The sequence below is a fragment of the Salmo salar genome, chromosome ssa04 (assembly GCF_905237065.1).
Source record: "Salmo salar chromosome ssa04, Ssal_v3.1, whole genome shotgun sequence".
Taxonomy (NCBI): domain Eukaryota; kingdom Metazoa; phylum Chordata; class Actinopteri; order Salmoniformes; family Salmonidae; genus Salmo; species Salmo salar.
In genome coordinates, this window is record NC_059445.1 from 30,445,764 (window position 1) to 30,467,617 (window position 21,854).

Sequence of the window (21,854 nt, forward strand, 5' to 3'; positions counted from 1 at the left end):
GACTCAGGGATTCAAGCCAGCGAATTTTCGGTTACTGGCCCAACGCTCTTAACCACTGGGCCAGCTGCTGCCTCTGCCCCCCTGTACAACCTGAGTGTGTATGGAGCCAACTACATACATGCAACATAATGTACACATATGCACCTAAAGGATGCACACAGGGACAAAACTCACATCAACATGCACTAATTTAAAATCAAATAAAATGTTATTTGTCACATGCACCTTTAGACAACGGGTGTAGTCTTTACCGTGAAATGCTTACTTTTACAGTTTGGGGAAGGCCCTTTCCTGTTTCAGCATGACAATGCCCCCGTGCACAAAGCGAGGTCCATACAGAAATGGTTTGTCGAGATCGCTGTGGAAGAACTTGACTGGCCTGCATAGAGCCCTGACCTCAACCCCATCGAACACTTTTGGGATGAATTGGAACGCCGACTGTGAGCTAGGCCTAATCGCCCAACATCAGTGCCTCACTAATGCTCTTGTGGCTGAATGAAAGCAAGTCCCCACAGCGATGATCCTACATCTAGTGGAAAGCCTTCCCAGAAGAGTGGAGGCTGTTATAGCAGCAAAGGGGGGACCATCTCCATATTAATGCCTATGATTTTGGAATGAGATGTTCAACGAGCAGGTGTCCACATACTCTTGGTCATGTAGTGTATGTGTGTGGGTTTTGTGTGGAGAGTGTCAGTGTAGTGTGAGTGTGTATATAGTGTGTATGTATAGTCTTGTGAGTGTGCATAGAGTCAGTGCAAGATAGGGTCAGTGCAGATAGATGAAGTAACCATTACATTAACTACACTCAACAAAAATATAAACGCAACATGTAAAGAGTTGGACCCATGTTTCATGAGCTGATAAAAAAAAAAAATCACAGAAATGTTCCATACGCACAAAAATCGTATATCTTAGTTTTTCGTTTTACCTCCCTGTTAGGAGTGGCATATCAAGAAGCTGATTAAACAGCATGATCATTACACAGGTGCACCTTGTGCTGGGGACAATAAAAGACCACTTTAAAATGTGCAGTTTTGTCACACAACACAGTGCCACAGATAACTCAAGGTTTGAGGGAGAGTGCAATTGTCATACTGACGGCAGGAATGTCCACCAGAGCTGATGCCAGATAATTGAATGTTAATTTATCGACCATAAGCTGCCTCCAACGTTGTTTCTGAGAATATGGCAGTACGTTCAACTCGCCCCCCAATCGAAGACCACGTGTAACCACGCCAGCCCAGGACCTTCACATCTGGCTTCTTCACCTGTAATACCTTTTGTCTGTAATACCTCCCTTTTCTGGGGAAAAACCCATTCTGATTGTCTGGGCCTGGCTCCCCAGTGGACCTTCCTCTGAGTATATCTTCCTCTGTAGCGCTTTGTGGTCAAGGGTTGTGCAAGGGCCCATGCCAAATCGTTTCAGCTTCCTGAGGGGGAGAGGCGCTGTCTTTTTTACTTAAAAAAAAATGTAACCTTTAACTAGGCAAGTCAGTTAAGAACAAATGTTTATTTACAATAACGGCCCACCCCAGCCAAACGCTAACCCGGACAATGCTGTGTCAATTGCGCGCCGCCCTATGCGACTCCTAATCACAGCCGGCTGTGAGATGCAGAGCCTTAGACCGCTGCACTCAGGAGCCCCAGTGATGTGTATGCCAAGGAACTTGAAGTTCTGAACTCACACCACTACAGCCCCATCGATGTGGATGGGGGCATGCTCTCCCCTCTAGCCCACAATCAGTTCCTTGGTTTTAATGACATGGAGGGAGAGATTGTTGTCGTGGCACCACACTGCCAAGTCTCTGATCTACTCCCTGTAGGCTGTCTAATCACTGTTGGTGATCAGGCCTAGCACCATCGTGTCATCAGAAAACTTGATGATGGTTTTGGAATTGTGGATGAACAGGGACTACAAAGCACACAACAGCATGGAGGAGGTGTTGTTGCTTATCCTCACCCCCTGGGGCCGCCCATCAGGAAGTCCAGGATCCTGTTGCAGAGGGAGGTGTTCAGTCCCAAGGTGCCCAGCTTAGTGATGAGCTTGGATGGGACTATGGTGTTGAACGCTGAACTGTAGTCTATTTTTATTTATCCTTTATTTAACTAGGCAAGTCAGTTAAGAACAAATGCTTATTTACAATGACGGCCTAGGAAAATTCAGTTAACTGCCTTGTTCAGGGGCAGAACAACAGATTTTTACCTTGTCAGCTCGGGGATTCGATCTTGCCACCTTTCGGTTACAAGTCCAACACTCTAACCAGTAGGCTACCTGCCGCTGTCTATGAACAGCGTTTTCACATAGTTATTTCCCCTCTTGTCCATGAGTGTGAAGTGCAATTGAGATTGCTGTGGATCTGTTGGGGCAGTATGTGAATTGGAGTGGGTCCAGGGTGTCTGGGATGATGGTATCAATGTGTGTCATGACCAGCCTTTCAAAGGACTTCATAATTAAAGATGTGAGTGCTACAGGCTGATAGTCATTAAGGCAGGTTACCTTGGAGTTCTTGGGAACAGGGACAATGGTGGTCAGCTTGAAACATGTTGGGATTACAGACTTGGACAAGAAGAAATTGAAAATGTCCGTGAAGGCAGTTGCCAGCTGGTCTGCACATGCTTTGAGAATGTGCCCTGGTATTAAGTCTGTTCCGGCAGCCTTGCGAGTGTTGACTTATTCAAATGTTTTACTCACATCGGCTACAGAGAGCGAGATCACACAGTCACCCAGAACGGGGGCTTTCACGCAAGACTCAGTGTTGTATTCCCCAAAGCGAGGATAAAAGGCATTTAGCTCGTTTGGCAGTTCTGTATCGTTGGGCATTTTTTTATTTAACATCTCACGGCTGGGTTTTCCTTTCTACTCCATTATCGTCTGCAAGCCCTGCAAAATACAACGAGAGTCGGAGCCAGTGTAATAGGATTCCACCTTCGTCCTATATTGTCCTTTTGTCACGTCCTGACAGGTAATAGGGGTTATTTGTATTGTAGTTTGGTCAGGACGTGGCAGAGGGTATTTGTTTTATGTGGTTCGGGGTGGTGGTTTGCTTGGAAGGGTGTTTGATTTATTATTTCCAGGTTTTGGGTTATGTTCTATGTTCTCTCTAGTTTAGCATTTCTATGTTAGGTAATTTGGTGTTGGACTCTCAATTGGAGGCAGGTGTTTGTAGTTGCCTTTGATTGAGAGTCCTATATATAGGTATGTGTTTTGTTTGTGTTTTGTGGGAGATTGTTCTGTGTATAGCCTTGTGCCTTACCATACTGTTATTCGTCGTTGTGTCTTTTGTGTACGTGTTTATTTAGTTTTTTTCCTTCTTTGTCCTATTAATAAAGAAGATGAGTGCACATTTCCCCACTGCGTCTTGGTCCGCTTTATCCGACGACAACCGTGACACCTTTTGCATGTTTAATGTCTTGTTAGAGGTCGTAGCGGGCTTTCTTGTCTATGTCCTTGTCCGTGTCCCGTTTCTTGTAAGTGGTAACTCTAGCCTTTAGCCCAGCTCGGATATTTCCTTGTAATCTATGGTTGTAACGGTTGTCGTCGGGAATGGAGGACCAAAACGCAGCAGGAATGTGGATGCTCATCTTGATTTATTTTAAAATAAAGTGAACACCAAAATAACAAACAATGAAGAACTCACGAACAACAAAACAGTCTTGTAATGCTCACACAGGCAAAACAAGAAACAATCTCCCACAAACACTAAACCAAACAATTACCCATATATAGGACTCTCAATCAGAGGCAACGAGAAAGCACCTGCCTCCAATTGAGAGTCCAACCCCCCATTAACCTAAACATAGAAATATACCAACACAGAAAGAACATAGAAGTACAAAACATAGAACATAAACCAAAACCCGGAAATAATAAATCAAACGCCCTACTAAATAAACCACCACCCCGAACCACATAAAACAAATACCCTCTGCCAAGTCCTGACCAAACTACAATAACAAATAACCCTTATACTGGTCAGGACGTGACAATGGTTTTTGGTTTGGATACAGTGGGGACAACGTCGTCTATGCACTCATTGATGAAGCCTGTGACTAAAGGTGGTAAATTTCTACACACACATAGAAAGTGGTGTGAAGCTACCACTGACCGGGATACTGAGGGAGAAGTTGTGGCAGGCAGTGCCTGTAACTGTTTCATCCCAGCTGGAGGATGTTGATCTGGGATAGAAGAGCAGACGGGCTGGCCTGGTCCTGGTCTGATCCTCCAGTAGATCCACTGTCACAGACACTGACGCCTGGAGAGAAGCTAGGGCAGAGAAACATACCAGTTACAGCAGTGATATTTGTCCAGATTAATGGACAAACAAACTGAGCCAATATAACAAATTCCTCTCATTCCAGTAATACAACTCAAAGTAGAGTGTGTTATGCTGTGTGTTGTAGTGTGGAGATAATCTGTACCCTGTATGTTTCCCACGTGGGCCCCACTGACAGTGACACACAGAGTGGCTGTGGTTACGGGAGTGTTAAGGGCCATGGGGCCGGCACAGTGGAAGGAGTTCTGGGAGATCATGGGAGGGTCCATGGTGACAGACACCAACACACGCATCACTGGCTGGGACCTGGGGTGGACAAGAGGACACAACAGATCAAACGGTCAAAGACTCTACTACTACTACAGAAACAATGTCTACTCTTTCCATTGAATTTTTATGTTGCCCTGCTCTAAACCATGTCAAATCAGGGGGTCCAAAACATTGAGAAACATTGGATCACCTTGTGTCTTTTAAACATGCTCCCTCCTCACTGTCTGCCCTTTCACCTATCTCCCACTGTTTATACTCTGTCTGTCAATAAAGCATGAAAAAATACGGAAAGAGAGTGACTCTCCCATATGCCATATTATAAAATGGGTTGTTTAGATCCTGGATGGTGATTGGTTGATATGCGAGAGTTGTGGGACAACAACTACCGCAAAATACCATGACGTGTTAATGTCATAATTCCACTATCCACCTAGCCCAGGCAGGAAATTCAAAAACTGAATCTCCATACTATTTGGATTGCGACAGTTGGGGGTTATATAAAGCTACCTGCCTGCCTCTACGACCTGTGCAACAATTAGTGCGACCCGTCATTCAGGGTAGGTGGGGGAGAGCCCCACCTGTTTTGAGCGCAACCTGTTTAGCAAAAATAATATATACACTACAGGTCAAAAGACTTAGAACACCTACTCATTCAAGTGTTTTTCTTTATTTCTACTATTTTCTGCATTGTAGAATAATAGTGAAGACATCGAAACTACAAAATAACACATATAGAATGATGTAGTAACCAAAAAAGTGTTAAACAAATCAAAATATATTTTATATTTGAGATTCTTCTAATGGCCACCCTTTGCTTTGATGACAGCTTTGCACACTCTTGGCATTCTCTCAACCAGCTTCATGAGGTAGTCACCTGGAAAACTTTTCCACCCATATTATCTTTTACCCAATAGGGCTATCTTCTGTAAACAACCCCTACCTTGTCACAACACAACTGATTGGCTCAAACACATTAAGAAGGAAATAAATTCCACAGGAACACCTGTTAATTTAAATGCATTTAAATGCATTAAGCTGGTTGAGAGAATGCCAAGAAAGTACAAAAGTGTCATCAAGGCAAATGGTGGCTACTTTGAAAAATCTCAAATATAAAATATATTTTGATTTGTTTAACCCTTTTTTGGTTGGGTCAATATCACTAAAAGTGTTATTTTTTGTCCTCAAGATAAATCATTCAAAATCGTATATAAAAAATATACACTGGATCAAAATTTCAAATTTTCAAAGGATCCTTAAGTGTGTATGCCTTCATGGTAATAGAAGCATAATGACATAGATTTCAAAGTAAATGTTATACATTTTAGACTATTTTATTTCAGTGGAAGGAAGCAGTTTTTCAATGTCCCAAGTGCTGCTCAACTTCAACGAGAATAATTTGGAATAATATTATACATTAAAAAAAAACATTTCCTAATTTTCCAATTTTCTTCATTAAATGTTATCTTGTGTATAGTCTTTCTATGTTAAATGCTGCACTTTTTATAAGAATATTGACTATTTTCTGTACGTCCTCAAAGTCGTTGTCCACCCTGTTACATTGTGGTTACTGGCACTAAGAAAATATATATTTTCTACAATGACGTCACAAACAGGAAATTATGTCACTTCCTTGGCGGGAAAACAACTGTAGTGAACCTGGTGAGTATCTAGGTTTCATAGTATTATATTTTCATCATTATATGTTGGTGATGTGATGTGAGAAAGCATAACATGTCCACCCTGTTAAGCAAAAATACAAAAGATGTTAATCGAATTTCATAATTTCTAAATATATTTGTCCAACAATGCAAATTCCTTTTCAAGTGGCAGCCATTATCCTAGCTTCATCATAATCACTTGGGGCATAGTTGCTATTTTTTTGCTCAAAATATCCACCCTGTTATTTTCCACTCTGTTATCCATGTACACGTAACAGGGTGGACATGCACTCAACAGGGTGGACAAATGGATATCTTGCAGTAATGTGTTGCAAAATATGTGTTTTTGTTCATAAATTGTATTACATAATTCCAGTATATATAGCATGTATAGTATTTAAAGACTAAATACATATCAGCTGAATCAGGTCTTTCATGAAGGAATGGCACCTCCTCTTAGTCAAGCTGAAAGACAGCGGCAATACAGAGAACGACGTAATGCTGACCCAGAAAGGAGAGAGTATCTAGAGAAAGAGAGGGAAAAATGGAGGAAAGATAAAGAGACAGGGAAGAAGAAGGCAATAGCTGAACTCAGTGACAGGGTGCAGCCTGCAGAAAGGAAGAAATAGAGATTCAAGAGGTATGCAAGGATTAGGGGAGAACAGGCATGTGTATTGCCTCGTTCAACAGTTAAAGCTTCGCTGAGACATCAGAATGTGACATCACCTATTAAGAGGGCTCTTCTCTTTCACACATCTCCCATTAAAGATATCAAAACAAACTGTGTTTGGGGACCTTTGCTCTTTTTTGACAAGGAAGGGAAGCAGAACAGAAACAGAAATTAAAAGTAAAGTGAAGGATTTCTTTCTCCGGGATGATGTAAGTCGTATAACGACCAGCCACAAACAAACCATCACACGACTAAAGAACAAAATGCTGAAGAGGCTTCTTACTGACACAATGAAAAATCTGCACAGCAAATCCCTGTCTGAGGAACTAGGTCAGTTGTCCTATACCACCTTCTGCCGCCTCAGGCCATTTGGGGTTGTTACGCCCAATGAAACTGATCATGAAACTTGTCAGTGCAAAACCCATGAGAATTTACAGTTCATGGCAAATTCTCTTCACAGCCTTAGGCTTTTGTCCACCAAAAACCTTGAGGACATGGTCAACTCAAGTATGTGTGACCTGAAATCAAAACTATGTGCTTATGGTGAATGTAAGGATTTCTTCCTCACCACTCATCCAACTCTGAAACCTCCTGGGAATGTAGTTCCTCTGACACAATGGACCTTGGAGAAGATCCAAAAAGATGAAGAGAAGTGCTCCATGATAACCGTGAAGAGGGAGGTCACAATAACAGAAACTGAACTGGTCAGTCAGTTTCAAGATAGGCTCGCCATGTTTAGGCAACACATCTTTAATATCAAGTGGCAATACAGGGCCTATAGGGAGCTTAGGGAGAGACTGAAGAACAATGAATGCTTGCTGCACATTGACTTCAGCAAAAACTATTCATGCAAATACAGTGAAGAGATCCAGTCCGTGCATTTTGGAGGATCTCACCAGCAAGCCACTCTCCACACTGCAGTGCTCTACACTGCTGCAGACCAACCACCAAATGTTTTTTGCTCCATTTCACCATCACAGAGACATGATCCACCCACCATTTGGGCCCACCTTGATCCGGTTCTTGCCATGTTGAAGCAGAGGTACCATGAAGGCAGTCGGCTACACAATACAAGCAAAAAGGGAACTTCTACCTACTCGCCACAGAACCACACAAACAAGGCTTTCAAGAGGTCAACTGGAATTTCTTTGAGGCCAGCTATGGCAAGGAGGCACCAGATGGTGTTGGAGGGGCCCTCAAGATATGTGCAGATAGAGCAGTGCACCATTGAAAGGATATCCCAGATGCACAAGCCCTGTACAATGTCTTAAAGGGTCTTAACTCCTCTGTGGAGATGTTCTTCATTACTGAGAGTGATGTTGAGGCAAGAGCAGAGGTAACCCTCCTTCCTCCCCATACACACATACATACAACTTTATTGTACAGTAGCTGGTTGTGTATTGAAATGTATAAGGTTTTTGTTACTCTTTATATCATATGCTATCTCTTCTCATCTCAGATGCTTGCCTTAGATGCCATTGAAGGAACGATGAAGATTCATCAGTTTATCAGTGTCTCACCAGGCCAGATAAAATACAGGGACATTACTTGTCTGTGCAAGAAGGATAGTGGCATGTTGGACTGTCCTTGTTTTCAGCTCAAAGAGGCAACTCTGGGTGACCCTGCAGCATCTAACCAGCTCTCTGCATCTCATGACAAGGCTGACACCACATGCTGACCTGGCACCATTGAACTTAATCACGTAGGGGAGTGGTGTGTTGTCAATTATGACCATGAAGGATACCCTGGGATCATCATGGATGTAGAGGAACATAACATTAAGGTGAAGTGCATGCACCGGAATGGCATCAACAAATTATTCTGGCCAAGTCCAAAGGAAGATATTTGTTGGTACTCTGATGCACAGATAATTTGTCTGATGCCAGAGCCACAGGCTGTTAATAAACGCTCTGTGCAGATGGAAAAATCCACCTGGAAGTATGTGGAAGAGCATTTGGGGTGAAAAGGGGGAGAGATGAAAAGAGGGGGAGCGAGAGAGGAAGAGAGGGACAGGAATGTGTTTTAATGCTAATTCCAATGATTTTGTACCGGCAATGTATTTTTGTGTTGTAGTTTTTCACAATGAATATGTAACTAAATAGCAGTTCAAATGTTGTTACTACATGAATTACTATGTAGATGTCTATTCAGTGTTGAGTATTCAGTGTTGTTTAATTTATGTTCTGTCCCCTTATAGCTGTCCACCCTGTTATCTTGGCATCTTTTTCAAATTAATTCAGTTACATTGTCAAATATCAAGGATTTGTGTCATGTATTTTAAAGAGTAAGACATGGCCAACACCACACAATTATAAACTTGGATAAAATATAATGAATACCAATATATCTCAATTTAGAATGATAATGTGCAAATTAGATGAAGTTCTGTATAAAACCACACATTGTATACAAAATCTGTTATTTCTTTATAATTTGACCAGAACAAATGGACAGGGTTGACAAGGGGACACAATAGCTTAATGAAAATGTAAATATTATTAAAATAGTCCAATGCAGTAATTAAAGACAGTTTAGTGCATGTCCGTAACAGGGTGGACATATCTTATGGCTGATTCACTGAAAATGTGTTTATAATTATAAAACATGTTTTTCTACAAGTCAAATATTTATTTTTTATAGTAAAACATAAAAGGAATACAAATTCTGATTTTTATTTTTAAATGTTGCATGGTACAGTTTTGTGATATTGACCCGGTTACTACATGATTCCATATGTGTTATTTGATAGTTTTGATGGCTTCACTATTATTCTACAATGTAGAAAATAGTACAAATAAAGAAAAACCCTTGAATGAGTAGGTGTGTCCAAACTTTTGACTGGTACTGTATATGTATATATATATATATATATATATATATATATATATATATATATATATATGCAGTTTTTTGTTGTTGCCTGTTTTGATTGTTATTTTGGCAAACAATGTAATAAAAATAGATGATTGAGTTAAAAATAGATCATTGAGTTAATAAAGCTGCGTACAGACATGGTCTCTTTTTAGCTTTCTTGTTTCAGCCTAGTTCAGTGCTTTCTGTGGTGGTGGAGCAGCTCCAAAATGCAGGTGTTTTAGCCTAGCCCAGTGCTTTCTGTGGTGGTGGGGCAGCCAGTGGAAAATACAGAGCATAGTGGTTGGCAATGTTCTCTAGTTGCGCCGTGATTGGCTCCGTGTTCTGTCACTCATGGGGACACTATGTCGCCGCAAAACCTACAGGGAGAGCTTGAAAATTCAAGCCCCTTGGGTGCTGCCAAAAAGTTACATTAGAAGTGTCCATCCAAGGCTCAAGGTCATTGGCCACATATAAAATGAAGTCAAATCACTTTATATCTATTGTAGCTTTGATTGGTCTGATGATGCCAATATCATATTTTCAAGATCTTAGCTAGCAAGCAAGACAAGCAGTCATGGCGTCGATAGAGATGGCAGCTTCGCTTCCAGTCCTTAGGAAACTATGCAGTATTTTTTATTTTTTTATGTATTATGTCTTACATTGTTAGCCCAGAAAACCTTAAGTGTTATTACATACATCCGGGAAGAACTATAACTCCCAGGGCATTCAAACTGATTCCAGAGGCCGACCAAAACAATGCCGTCGGAGAAGAGGGAGCCGGAGCGGTCTTCTAGTGAGGCTTCGGATGTGCGCACACCACCCACCGCTTCCGAGTATATTACTCGCTAGTGTCCAGTCCCTAGCTAACAAAGTCAACGAAATTAGTGCAAGAGTTGCTTTCCAAAGAGATATCCGGGATTGTAACATACTCTTTCACGGAAACATGGCTAGCTTGGGACATGCTGTCGGAGGCAGTACAGCTAACGGGATTTTCAGTGAATCGCGCGACAGGAATAAAGATCTCTTCTGTAAGAAGAACGGCGGGGGTGTATGTTTCATGATTAACGAATCATGGTGTAATTGTAACAACATACAGGAACGCAAGTCCTTTTGTTCATCTGACCTAGAATTCCTCACAATCAAATGCCGACCGTATTATCTCCCAAGAGAACTCTCCTCCGTTATTGTCACAGCCGTGTATATCCCCCCACAAGCGGATACCAAGATGACCATCAACAAACTTCACTGGACTTTATGCAAACTGGAAACTATATATCCTGAGGGCATTTATTATAGCTGGGGATTTTAAGAAAGCTCATTTGAGAACAAGGCTACATAAATTCTATCAGCATATCGATTGCAGTACACGAGCGAGTAACTCGCCTCACCCCTCCACCACCCTCATTTTGGCAAATCTGACCATGACTCCATCTTGTTGCTCCCCTCCTATAGGCAGGAACTAAAACTGGGAGCGCCCGTGCTTAAGTCTAGCCAGCGCTGGTCTGACCAATCGGATTCCACGCTTCAAGATTGCTTCGATCACGTGGACTGGGATATGTTCCAGATAGCCTCAGATAACAACACTGACATATACGCTGATTCGGTGAGCGAGTTTATAAGGACGTGTATAGGAGATGTTGTACCCACTGTGACCATTAAAACCTTCCCTAACCAGAAACCGTGGATTGATGGCAGCATTCGCGCAAAACTGAAAGCACGTACCACCGCATTTAATCATCGCAAGGTAACTGGGAATATAACCGAATACAAACAGTGTAGTTATTCCCTCCGTAAGGCAATCAAACAAGCAAAGTGTCAGTATAGAGACAAAGTGGGGTCGCAATTCAACGGCTCAAACACGAGACATATGTGGCAGGGTCTACAGACAATCACGGATTACAAAAGGAAAACCAGCCCCGTCGAGGACATTGACGTCTTGCTTCCAGACAAATTAACAGTGCCACTGAAGCGAACCGCTACCAAAGACGGTGGGCTCTCCTTCTCCGTGGCCGTTGTGAGGAAAACATTTAAACGTGTTAACCCTCGCAAGGCTGCCGGCCCAGACAGCATCCCTAGCCTTATCCCCAGAGCATGCGCAGACCAGCTAGCTTGTGTGTTTACATATAATGGCATTACATATAAGCACTTGGCCTCTCCCAGGACCACACAATTAACCAATTGGCAATTACAACCAATAAATGAGTTCTACAATGTAAAAGGCAATTTCCACATCCATTGTTACATTAGTAGATTTGTCTTTATCAGATAATGATACGCTACATGACCAAAAGTATGTGGACACCTGCTCGTTCGAACATCTCATTCCAAAATCATGGGCATTAATATGGAGTTGGTACCCCCTTTGCTGCTATAACAGCCTCCACTCTTCTGGGAAGGCTTTCCACTAGATGTTGGAACATTGCTGCGGGAACTTGCTTCCATTCAGTCACAAGAGCATTAGTGAGGTCGGGCACTGATGTTGGGCGATTAGGCCTGCTTCGCAGTCGGCGTTCCAATTCATCTCAAAGGTGTTCGATGGGGTTGAGGTCAGGGCTCTGTGCAGGCCAGTCAAGATCTTCCACACCGATCTCAACAAACCATTTCCGTATGGACCTTGCTTTGTGTGCGTGAGCATTGTCATGCTGAAATAGGAAAGGGCCTTCCCCAAACCGTTGCCATAAAGTTGGAAGCACAGAACTAAGGGGCCTAGCCTGAACCATGAAAAACGGACCATTATTCCTCCTCTACCAAACTTTCCAGTTGGCACTATGCATTCCGACATGTAGCGTTTTCCTGGCATCCGCCAAACCCAGATTCATCAGTCTGACTGCCAGATGGTGAAGCATGATTCATCACTCCAGAGAATGCGTTTCCACTGCTCCAGAGTCCAATGGCGGCAAGCTTACACCACTTCAGCCGACGCTAGGCATTGCACATGGTGATCTTAGGCTTGTGTGCAGCTGCTCGGCCATGGAAACCTGTCACGCCTGCTCCCGCTCTTCCTCTCTGGTGCATCAGGCTCCCACGCCTCAGCCGGTTTGTCAGGCTCCGACGCCTCAGCGGGATCATCAGGGTTTCACGCCTCAGCCGGGTCGTCAGGCTCCCACACCTGTGCCAGCTCGCCAGGCTCACACGCCTCTGCCTGTTCGTCGGGCTTCTACGCCCCAACCGACTTGTCCAGCGTCCATGCCTTGCCCGGCCCGTCAGGCTCGCCCAAGTGGGATGCCAGGTGGCGCCCCTAGAGGGGGATGGGTACTGTCACGCCTGCTCCCGCTCTCCCTCTCTGCTGCTCGAGGGCACCAGGCTGCCCTTCATTATGCACACCTGTCGCCCTCATTATGCACAGCAGCGCTCATTGGACTCACCTAGACTCCTTCCCTTTGTGGATTACCCCGTCTATAGCTGTCTGCTCCCCCGCTCGATCCCTGCATCAGCATTAATGTCATTATGTGTTCATGTCCAGACGCGGTCCTGTCCTGTTTCATGTCCATTGTTCATTAAATGTTCACTCCCTGTACCTGCTTCTTGTCTACCAGCGTCAATCCTTACAAAAACCCATTTCATGAAGCTCCCGGCAAACAGTTCTTGTGCCGACGTTGCTTCCAGAGGCAGTTTGGAACTCTGTAGTGAGTGTTCCAACCGAGGACAGACAACTTTTACGAGCTACATGCTTCAGCAGTCCCGTTCTGTGAGCTTGTGTGGCCTACCACTTCACGGCTGAGCCATTGTAGCTCCTAGACCTTTCCACTTCGCAATAACAGCACTTACAATTGACCGGGGCAGTTCTAGCAGGGCAGAAATTTGACGAACTGACTTGTTGGAAGGGTGACATTCTATGACAGTGTCACTTTGAAAGTGACTGAGCTCTTCAGTAAGGCCATTCTACTGCAAGTGTTTGTCTATGGAGATTTCATGGCTGTGTGCTAGATTTTATAGACCTGTCAGCAACGATGTGGCTGAAATAGCCAAATCAAGATTGCTTCGATCACGTGGACTGGGATATGTTCCAGATAGCCTCAGATAACAACACTGACATATACGCTGATTCGGTGAGCGAGTTTATAAGGACGTGTATAGGAGATGTTGTACCCACTGTGACCATTAAAACCTTCCCTAACCAGAAACCGTGGATTGATGGCAGCATTCGCGCAAAACTGAAAGCACGTACCACCGCATTTAATCATCGCAAGGTAACTGGGAATATAACCGAATACAAACAGTGTAGTTATTCCCTCCGTAAGGCAATCAAACAAGCAAAGTGTCAGTATAGAGACAAAGTGGGGTCGCAATTCAACGGCTCAAACACGAGACATATGTGGCAGGGTCTACAGACAATCACGGATTACAAAAGGAAAACCAGCCCCGTCGAGGACATTGACGTCTTGCTTCCAGACAAATTAACAGTGCCACTGAAGCGAACCGCTACCAAAGACGGTGGGCTCTCCTTCTCCGTGGCCGTTGTGAGGAAAACATTTAAACGTGTTAACCCTCGCAAGGCTGCCGGCCCAGACAGCATCCCTAGCCTTATCCCCAGAGCATGCGCAGACCAGCTAGCTTGTGTGTTTACATATAATGGCATTACATATAAGCACTTGGCCTCTCCCAGGACCACACAATTAACCAATTGGCAATTACAACCAATAAATGAGTTCTACAATGTAAAAGGCAATTTCCACATCCATTGTTACATTAGTAGATTTGTCTTTATCAGATAATGATACGCTACATGACCAAAAGTATGTGGACACCTGCTCGTTCGAACATCTCATTCCAAAATCATGGGCATTAATATGGAGTTGGTACCCCCTTTGCTGCTATAACAGCCTCCACTCTTCTGGGAAGGCTTTCCACTAGATGTTGGAACATTGCTGCGGGAACTTGCTTCCATTCAGTCACAAGAGCATTAGTGAGGTCGGGCACTGATGTTGGGCGATTAGGCCTGCTTCGCAGTCGGCGTTCCAATTCATCTCAAAGGTGTTCGATGGGGTTGAGGTCAGGGCTCTGTGCAGGCCAGTCAAGATCTTCCACACCGATCTCAACAAACCATTTCCGTATGGACCTTGCTTTGTGTGCGTGGGCATTGTCATGCTGAAATAGGAAAGGGCCTTCCCCAAACCGTTGCCATAAAGTTGGAAGCACAGAACTAAGGGGCCTAGCCTGAACCATGAAAAACGGACCATTATTCCTCCTCTACCAAACTTTCCAGTTGGCACTATGCATTCCGACATGTAGCGTTTTCCTGGCATCCGCCAAACCCAGATTCATCAGTCTGACTGCCAGATGGTGAAGCATGATTCATCACTCCAGAGAATGCGTTTCCACTGCTCCAGAGTCCAATGGCGGCAAGCTTACACCACTTCAGCCGACGCTAGGCATTGCACATGGTGATCTTAGGCTTGTGTGCAGCTGCTCGGCCATGGAAACCTGTCACGCCTGCTCCCGCTCTTCCTCTCTGGTGCATCAGGCTCCCACGCCTCAGCCGGTTCGTCAGGCTCCGACGCCTCAGCGGGATCATCAGGGTTTCACGCCTCAGCCGGGTCGTCAGGCTCCCACACCTGTGCCAGCTCGCCAGGCTCACACGCCTCTGCCTGTTCGTCGGGCTTCTACGCCCCAACCGACTTGTCCAGCATCCATGCCTTGCCCGGCCCGTCAGGCTCGCCCAAGTGGGATGCCAGGTGGCGCCCCTAGAGGGGGATGGGTACTGTCACGCCTGCTCCCGCTCTCCCTCTCTGCTGCTCGAGGGCACCAGGCTGCCCTTCATTATGCACACCTGTCGCCCTCATTATGCGCAGCAGCGCTCATTGGACTCACCTAGACTCCTTCCCTTTGTGGATTACCTCGTCTATAGCTGTCTGCTCCCCCGCTCGATCCCTGCATCAGCATTAATGTCATTATGTGTTCATGTCCAGACGCGGTCCTGTCCTGTTTCATGTCCATTGTTCATTAAATGTTCACTCCCTGTACCTGCTTCTTGTCTACCAGCGTCAATCCTTACAAAAACCCATTTCATGAAGCTCCCGGCAAACAGTTCTTGTGCCGACGTTGCTTCCAGAGGCAGTTTGGAACTCTGTAGTGAGTGTTCCAACCGAGGACAGACAACTTTTACGAGCTACATGCTTCAGCAGTCCCGTTCTGTGAGCTTGTGTGGCCTACCACTTCACGGCTGAGCCATTGTAGCTCCTAGACCTTTCCACTTCGCAATAACAGCACTTACAATTGACCGGGGCAGTTCTAGCAGGGCAGAAATTTGACGAACTGACTTGTTGGAAGGGTGACATTCTATGACAGTGTCACTTTGAAAGTGACTGAGCTCTTCAGTAAGGCCATTCTACTGCAAGTGTTTGTCTATGGAGATTTCATGGCTGTGTGCTAGATTTTATAGACCTGTCAGCAACGATGTGGCTGAAATAGCCAAATCCACAAATTTGAAGGGGTGACCATATACTTTTGTATATATAGTGTATGTAGGAATAAATTCCTTTGTAATCTTTTTTCTTACTGAGTGTTTATGAACCTACCTCAATATGAAAGCGGCTCCTTTAGCTCCCACCACCATATCAGCCAGTCCATCTGAGTTCAGATCCCCAGCAGAGTGCACCGAAACTCCAAAGAACTGCAGCCCTCTACCCGCTCTCCCGCTCACTCCCTGGATCCTCTGGATGTAGGGAGAGAGTAAGGGGGGGAGAGAGAGAGACAGTGTGAGAGAGATAGTGAGGTCCTCCTATCCAAACTATCCTCCCTTAACCTGTTGGGTCTAGGGGGCAGCATTTGCACGTCTGGATAAAAAAAAATTACCCGATTTAATCTGGTTACTAATCCTACCCAGTAACTAGAATATGCATATACTTATTATATATGGATAGAAAACACTCTAAAGTTTCTAAAACTGTTTGAATGGTGTCTGTGAGTATAACAGAACTCATTTGGCAGGCAAAACCCTGAGACATTTTCTGACAGGAAGTGGATACCTGATGTGTTGTATTGACTTTAAACCTATCCCATTGAAAAACACAGGGGCTTAGGAATATTTTGGCACTTCCTATTGCTTCCACTAGATGTCACCAGCCTTTACAAAGTGTTTTGAGTCTTCTGGAGGGAGATCTGACCGAACAAGAGCCATGGAACGATGATGTCCCATTAGACACCTGGCGCGCGAGTTCATGTTGGGTACCCTCGTTCCAATACGTTATAAAAGAGTATGCATTCGTCCACCTTGAATATTATTCATGTTCTGGTTAAAAAAGGCCCTAATGATTTATGCTATACAACGTTTGACATGTTTGAACGAACGGAAATATATTTTTTCCCCTCGTTCATGACGAGAAGTCCGGCTGGCTTACATCATGTGCTAACGAGACGGAGATTTTTGGACATAAATGATGAGCTTTTTTGAACAAAACTACATTCGTTATGGACCTGTGATACCTGGAAGTGACATCTGATGAAGAGAATCAAAGGTAATGGATTATTTACATAGTATTTTCGATTTTAGATCTCCCCAACATGACGTCTAGTCTGTATCGCAACGCGTATTTTTCTGGGCGCAGTGCTCAGATTATTGCAAAGTGTGATTTCCCAGTAAGGTTATTTTTAAATCTGGCAAGTTGATTGCGTTCAAGAGATGTAAATCTATAATTCTTTAAATGACAATATAATATTTTACCAATGTTTTCTAATTTTAATGATTTAATTTGTGGTACTGACTTGACTGCCGGTTATTGGAGGGAAACGATTTCCTCAACATCAATGCCATAGTAAAACGCTGTTTTTGGATATAAATATGAACTTGATAGAACTAAAAATGCATGCATTGTCTAACATAATGTCCTAGGAGTGTCATCTGATGGAGATTGTAAAAGGTTAGTGCATCATTTTAGCTGGTTTTATGGTTTTGGTGACCCTGTCTTTGACTTGACAAAACATTACACACAACTCTTGTAAATGTACTGTCCTAACATACTCTAAATTTATGCTTTCGCCGTAAAACCTTTTTGAAATCGTAAAACGTGGTTAGATTAAGGAGATGTTTATCTTTCAAATGGTGTAAAATAGTTGTATTTTTGAAAAATTTGAATTTTGACATTTATTTGGATTCAAATTTGCCACTCTTGAAATGCACCTGCTGTTGATGGAGTGCACCACGGGTGGCACGCTAGCGTCCCACCTAGCCCCAAGAGGTTAATGTGTCCACTGAAGTCATTAGTTGGATGTATTCCTATCTGACAAACAGAAGTGAAAGGTTTTGTTTGGTGGACACTCAGTCAGACTCTCTTTACTATAACATTGGGGTCCCACAAGGGTCAATATTAGGCCCCCTTCTGTTTACAATCTATATAAATTATCTCACACTTGCTTGCCCAAAAGCTAACATGCAGATGTATGCAGTCGATACAGTTCTGTATGTACACTCAAAAATAGACAATTGGTTGTTAACAAGTTAACTTTAGCTATAGTATATGTTTCTAAATGGATGACTGATTCTTGCCTGCATTTAAATATCGACAGGACTGTTTGTATGTACTTCTCTGAGAAATCCATTGATTCTTCTCAACAAGCTGTTCTTGTTAATTGGGAGAATCTGAAAGTTGTGTCTAACTTCAGGTATCTCGGCGTCATTTTGGACTCCAACTTGACATTTAAGAAACATGTGAAGGTGGTGTTTAACACAGTTAAGTTAGGATGATCTAACTTTAGGTTGATCAGACCTTTCCTTCCTCTGGAGGCCCTGCCTCCTGCATGTTATGATCTTCTTACATCTGAGATATTGTCTCACATGCTGGTCACAAGCAGGAGCTACTACTCTGAAACCCATTGAATCACTCTACAAACAAACCAAACAGTTACCACCATTGTCACATCATTCACAAACATAATGTATTTAGTCTGGATAGCTTTAAGCAGTGTGTAGATGCAAGCCTTGCCTTTAAGATCCTGTATGGTCTCCACCCCTATGCCGGCAAATCATGCTCAAGGAAAGCACCTCCAAGATAACAAGGGCACAGTGAAATTGGTCAATTGGCCTTCTCTGTTAGAGCTACAAGATACTGGAATGCAATACCCATGGACTTGAGACTGCACTGATTATTGTATTTTTTAAATTTAAATTGAAAACATGGCTCAAATCTATCCAAACCTGTACACATGAGTTATCTGTGGTTCCTCATATGTAAGACAACAGTTGATGATAGTGTTGTTGTCGTTAGAATGATATATTATTAGATGTAATGTATTTGTATTTTGTATTGTTTTAGTGAGTATTTGTATAGTAGCTGTACAAAGGCCCTTACCTGCCCAGGGACTAAGGGTGCAAATTAGCTTTTGGCATGGATGTTGCATTATTGTAATATTGATGTTGATTAACGTGCATTGACCCCTATAAATAAATAAATTGCAACGAAGATGCAATATTTAACAGGGATTTCTTAACACGCTACTAATGGGAGATTACACGGAGCTCAAAGCTAAAATAACCGTGGTTGCAATGAAAAGAAGAGCGCAATAAACTAGTACACCAGCTGATCTGACAATGTTACAGTGTCAAGCCGGCTTGATACTAGACAGGGGAAATGGCATGGAAAATGGTGTAACCTGTCAGGAACAGCAAAATCGAAATAGGAAAACGATAAATGGAAGAATATGACATTTTACAACTGAAATAAAAGGATTCAACTGGAAATGCAGCCCATGTCAATTACAATGATTTAGTTAACACTTTTAATTGCAGACAATTACTTAGCCAAATTATAGCTGAATTATTCCTACATTAAGGCTACTCTTCTGCAAAAATAAAGCTATTGAAGACCAATGTAAATATGGAATATGGAACGCAGCAACATGTGTGACTGGCTGCATCACCGCTTGGTATGGCAAATGCACCGACCGCAAAGCGCTACAGAGGGTATATCACTGGGGCCTAACTCCCTACCATCCTGGACCTCTATATCAGGTTGTGTGAGAGGAAGGTCAAAAAATTGCCGAAGACTCACTCTACGATCGTTCAGCAAACGATACCGGAAAATTGTCTCTCGGACCAAAAGGCTCTAAGACAGCTTCTACCCCCAAGCCATAAGACTGTGAGAATGGCGGCGGACAATTGGTTATATAGATGGTATATTTCATTTGTACATAATGTTTCTGCCATCATTTCTTAAGTCCAAAAATAGCTTCTGAACATCAGAACAGCGATTACTCACCTCAAACTGGATGAGGATTTGTTCTTTAACCTGTTAGGGCTAGGGGGCAGCATTTGCACGTCTGGATAAAAAAAATGTACCCGATTTAATCTGGTTACTAATCCTACCCAGTAACTAGAATATGCATATACTTATTATATATGGATAGAAAACACTCTAAAGTTTCTAAAACTGTTTGAATGGTGTCTGTGAGTATAACAGAACTCATTTGGCAGGCAAAACCCTGAGACATTTTCTGACAGGAAGTGGATACCTGATGTGTTGTATTGACTTTAAACCTATCCCATTGAAAAACACAGGGGCTGAGGAATATTTTGGCACTTCCTATTGCTTCCACTAGATGTCACCAGCCTTTACAAAGTGTTTTGAGTCTTCTGGAGGGAGATCTGACCGAACAAGAGCCATGGAACGATGATGTCCCATTAGACACCTGGCGCGCGAGTTCATGTTGGGTACCCTCGTTCCAATACGTTATAAAAGAGTATGCATTCGTCCACCTTGAATATTATTCATGTTCTGGTTAAAAAAGGCCCTAATGATTTATGCTATACAACGTTTGACATGTTTGAACGAACGTAAATATATTTTTTCCCCTCGTTCATGACGAGAAGTCCGGCTGGCTTAGATCATGTGCTAACAAGACGGAGATTTTTGGACATAAATGATGAGCTTTTTTGAACAAAACTACATTCGTTATGGACCTGTGATACCTGGAAGTGACATCTGATGAAGAGAATCAAAGGTAATGGATTATTTACATAGTATTTTCGATTTTAGATCTCCCCAACATGACGTCTAGTCTGTATCGCAACGCGTATTTTTCTGGGCGCAGTGCTCAGATTATTGCAAAGTGTGATTTCCCAGTAAGGTTATTTTTAAATCTGGCAAGTTGATTGCGTTCAAGAGATGTAAATCTATAATTCTTTAAATGACAATATAATATTTTACCAATGTTTTCTAATTTTAATTATTTAATTTGTGACGCTGACTTGACTGCCGGTTATTGGAGGGAAACGATTTCCTCAACATCAATGCCATAGTAAAACGCTGTTTTTGGATATAAATATGAACTTGATAGAACTAAAAATGCATGCATTGTCTAACATAATGTCCTAGGAGTGTCATCTGATGGAGATTGTAAAAGGTTAGTGCATCATTTTAGCTGGTTTTATGGTTTTGGTGACCCTGTCTTTGACTTGACAAAACATTACACACAACTCTTGTAAATGTACTGTCCTAACATACTCTAAATTTATGCTTTCGCCGTAAAACCTTTTTGAAATCGTAAAACGTGGTTAGATTAAGGAGATGTTTATCTTTCAAAGGGTGTAAAATAGTTGTATGTTTGAAAAATTTGAATTTTGACATTTATTTGGATTCAAATTTGCCGCTCTTGAAATGCACCTGCTGTTGATGGAGTGCACCACGGGTGGCACGCTAGCGTCCCACCTAGCCCATAGAGGTTAATGAGTCAAACATGAAGGATATACTGCTCCTCCCAGACCTGGCCCAAATCCCCATCATTCGTATGAAGTGGAGACGTCAATACAGAGGTCGAAGAGCCGGATGCCTTGCGAGACTGCGTCGGCGAGTGGATAATCTGCCTTTACCCTTCGTTCTACTGGCGAACGCACTTGAAAATAATCTGGATGAGCTCCGTTCAAGACTATCCTATCAACGGGAAGTTAAAAACTGTAATATCCTATGTAATAAAACAACACAACGCACATAAAAGCTTAATAATTCCTAAAAGTCATGTTAACTGGCTGATATTGTCTCATAGAACAAAACATAAAAGATCTCATAAGCCTGTGTTAACCTCAGGCCTTATTTTCTTTCCCCATTCATTTTGCCCATAGGAATGTTGGTTATGTTGTTGAATGTTGGAATGTTGTTGCTAGGGACTCTTTTGGAAGAAGCTAGCTAGCTAACGAAG

The 21,854-nt window shown here is 42.9% G+C and overlaps 1 protein-coding gene across 4 annotated transcripts in view; it reads right to left on the reverse strand.

The window, feature by feature from the left end:
• LOC106602819 (integrin alpha-X) overlaps nucleotides 1–21,854 on the reverse strand; it is an 87,803-nt gene that overhangs the window by 32,780 nt on the left and 33,169 nt on the right. For all 4 annotated transcript variants that reach the window (XM_045716806.1, XM_045716805.1, XM_014195712.2 and 1 more), the window contains exons 15-17: nucleotides 16,244–16,380; nucleotides 4,420–4,580; nucleotides 4,107–4,264 (exon numbers count right to left, since the gene is read on the reverse strand). In XM_045716806.1, the coding sequence (XP_045572762.1) occupies nucleotides 4,107–4,264; nucleotides 4,420–4,580; nucleotides 16,244–16,380 (456 nt within the window). The remainder of the gene's footprint in view (nucleotides 1–4,106; nucleotides 4,265–4,419; nucleotides 4,581–16,243; nucleotides 16,381–21,854) is intronic.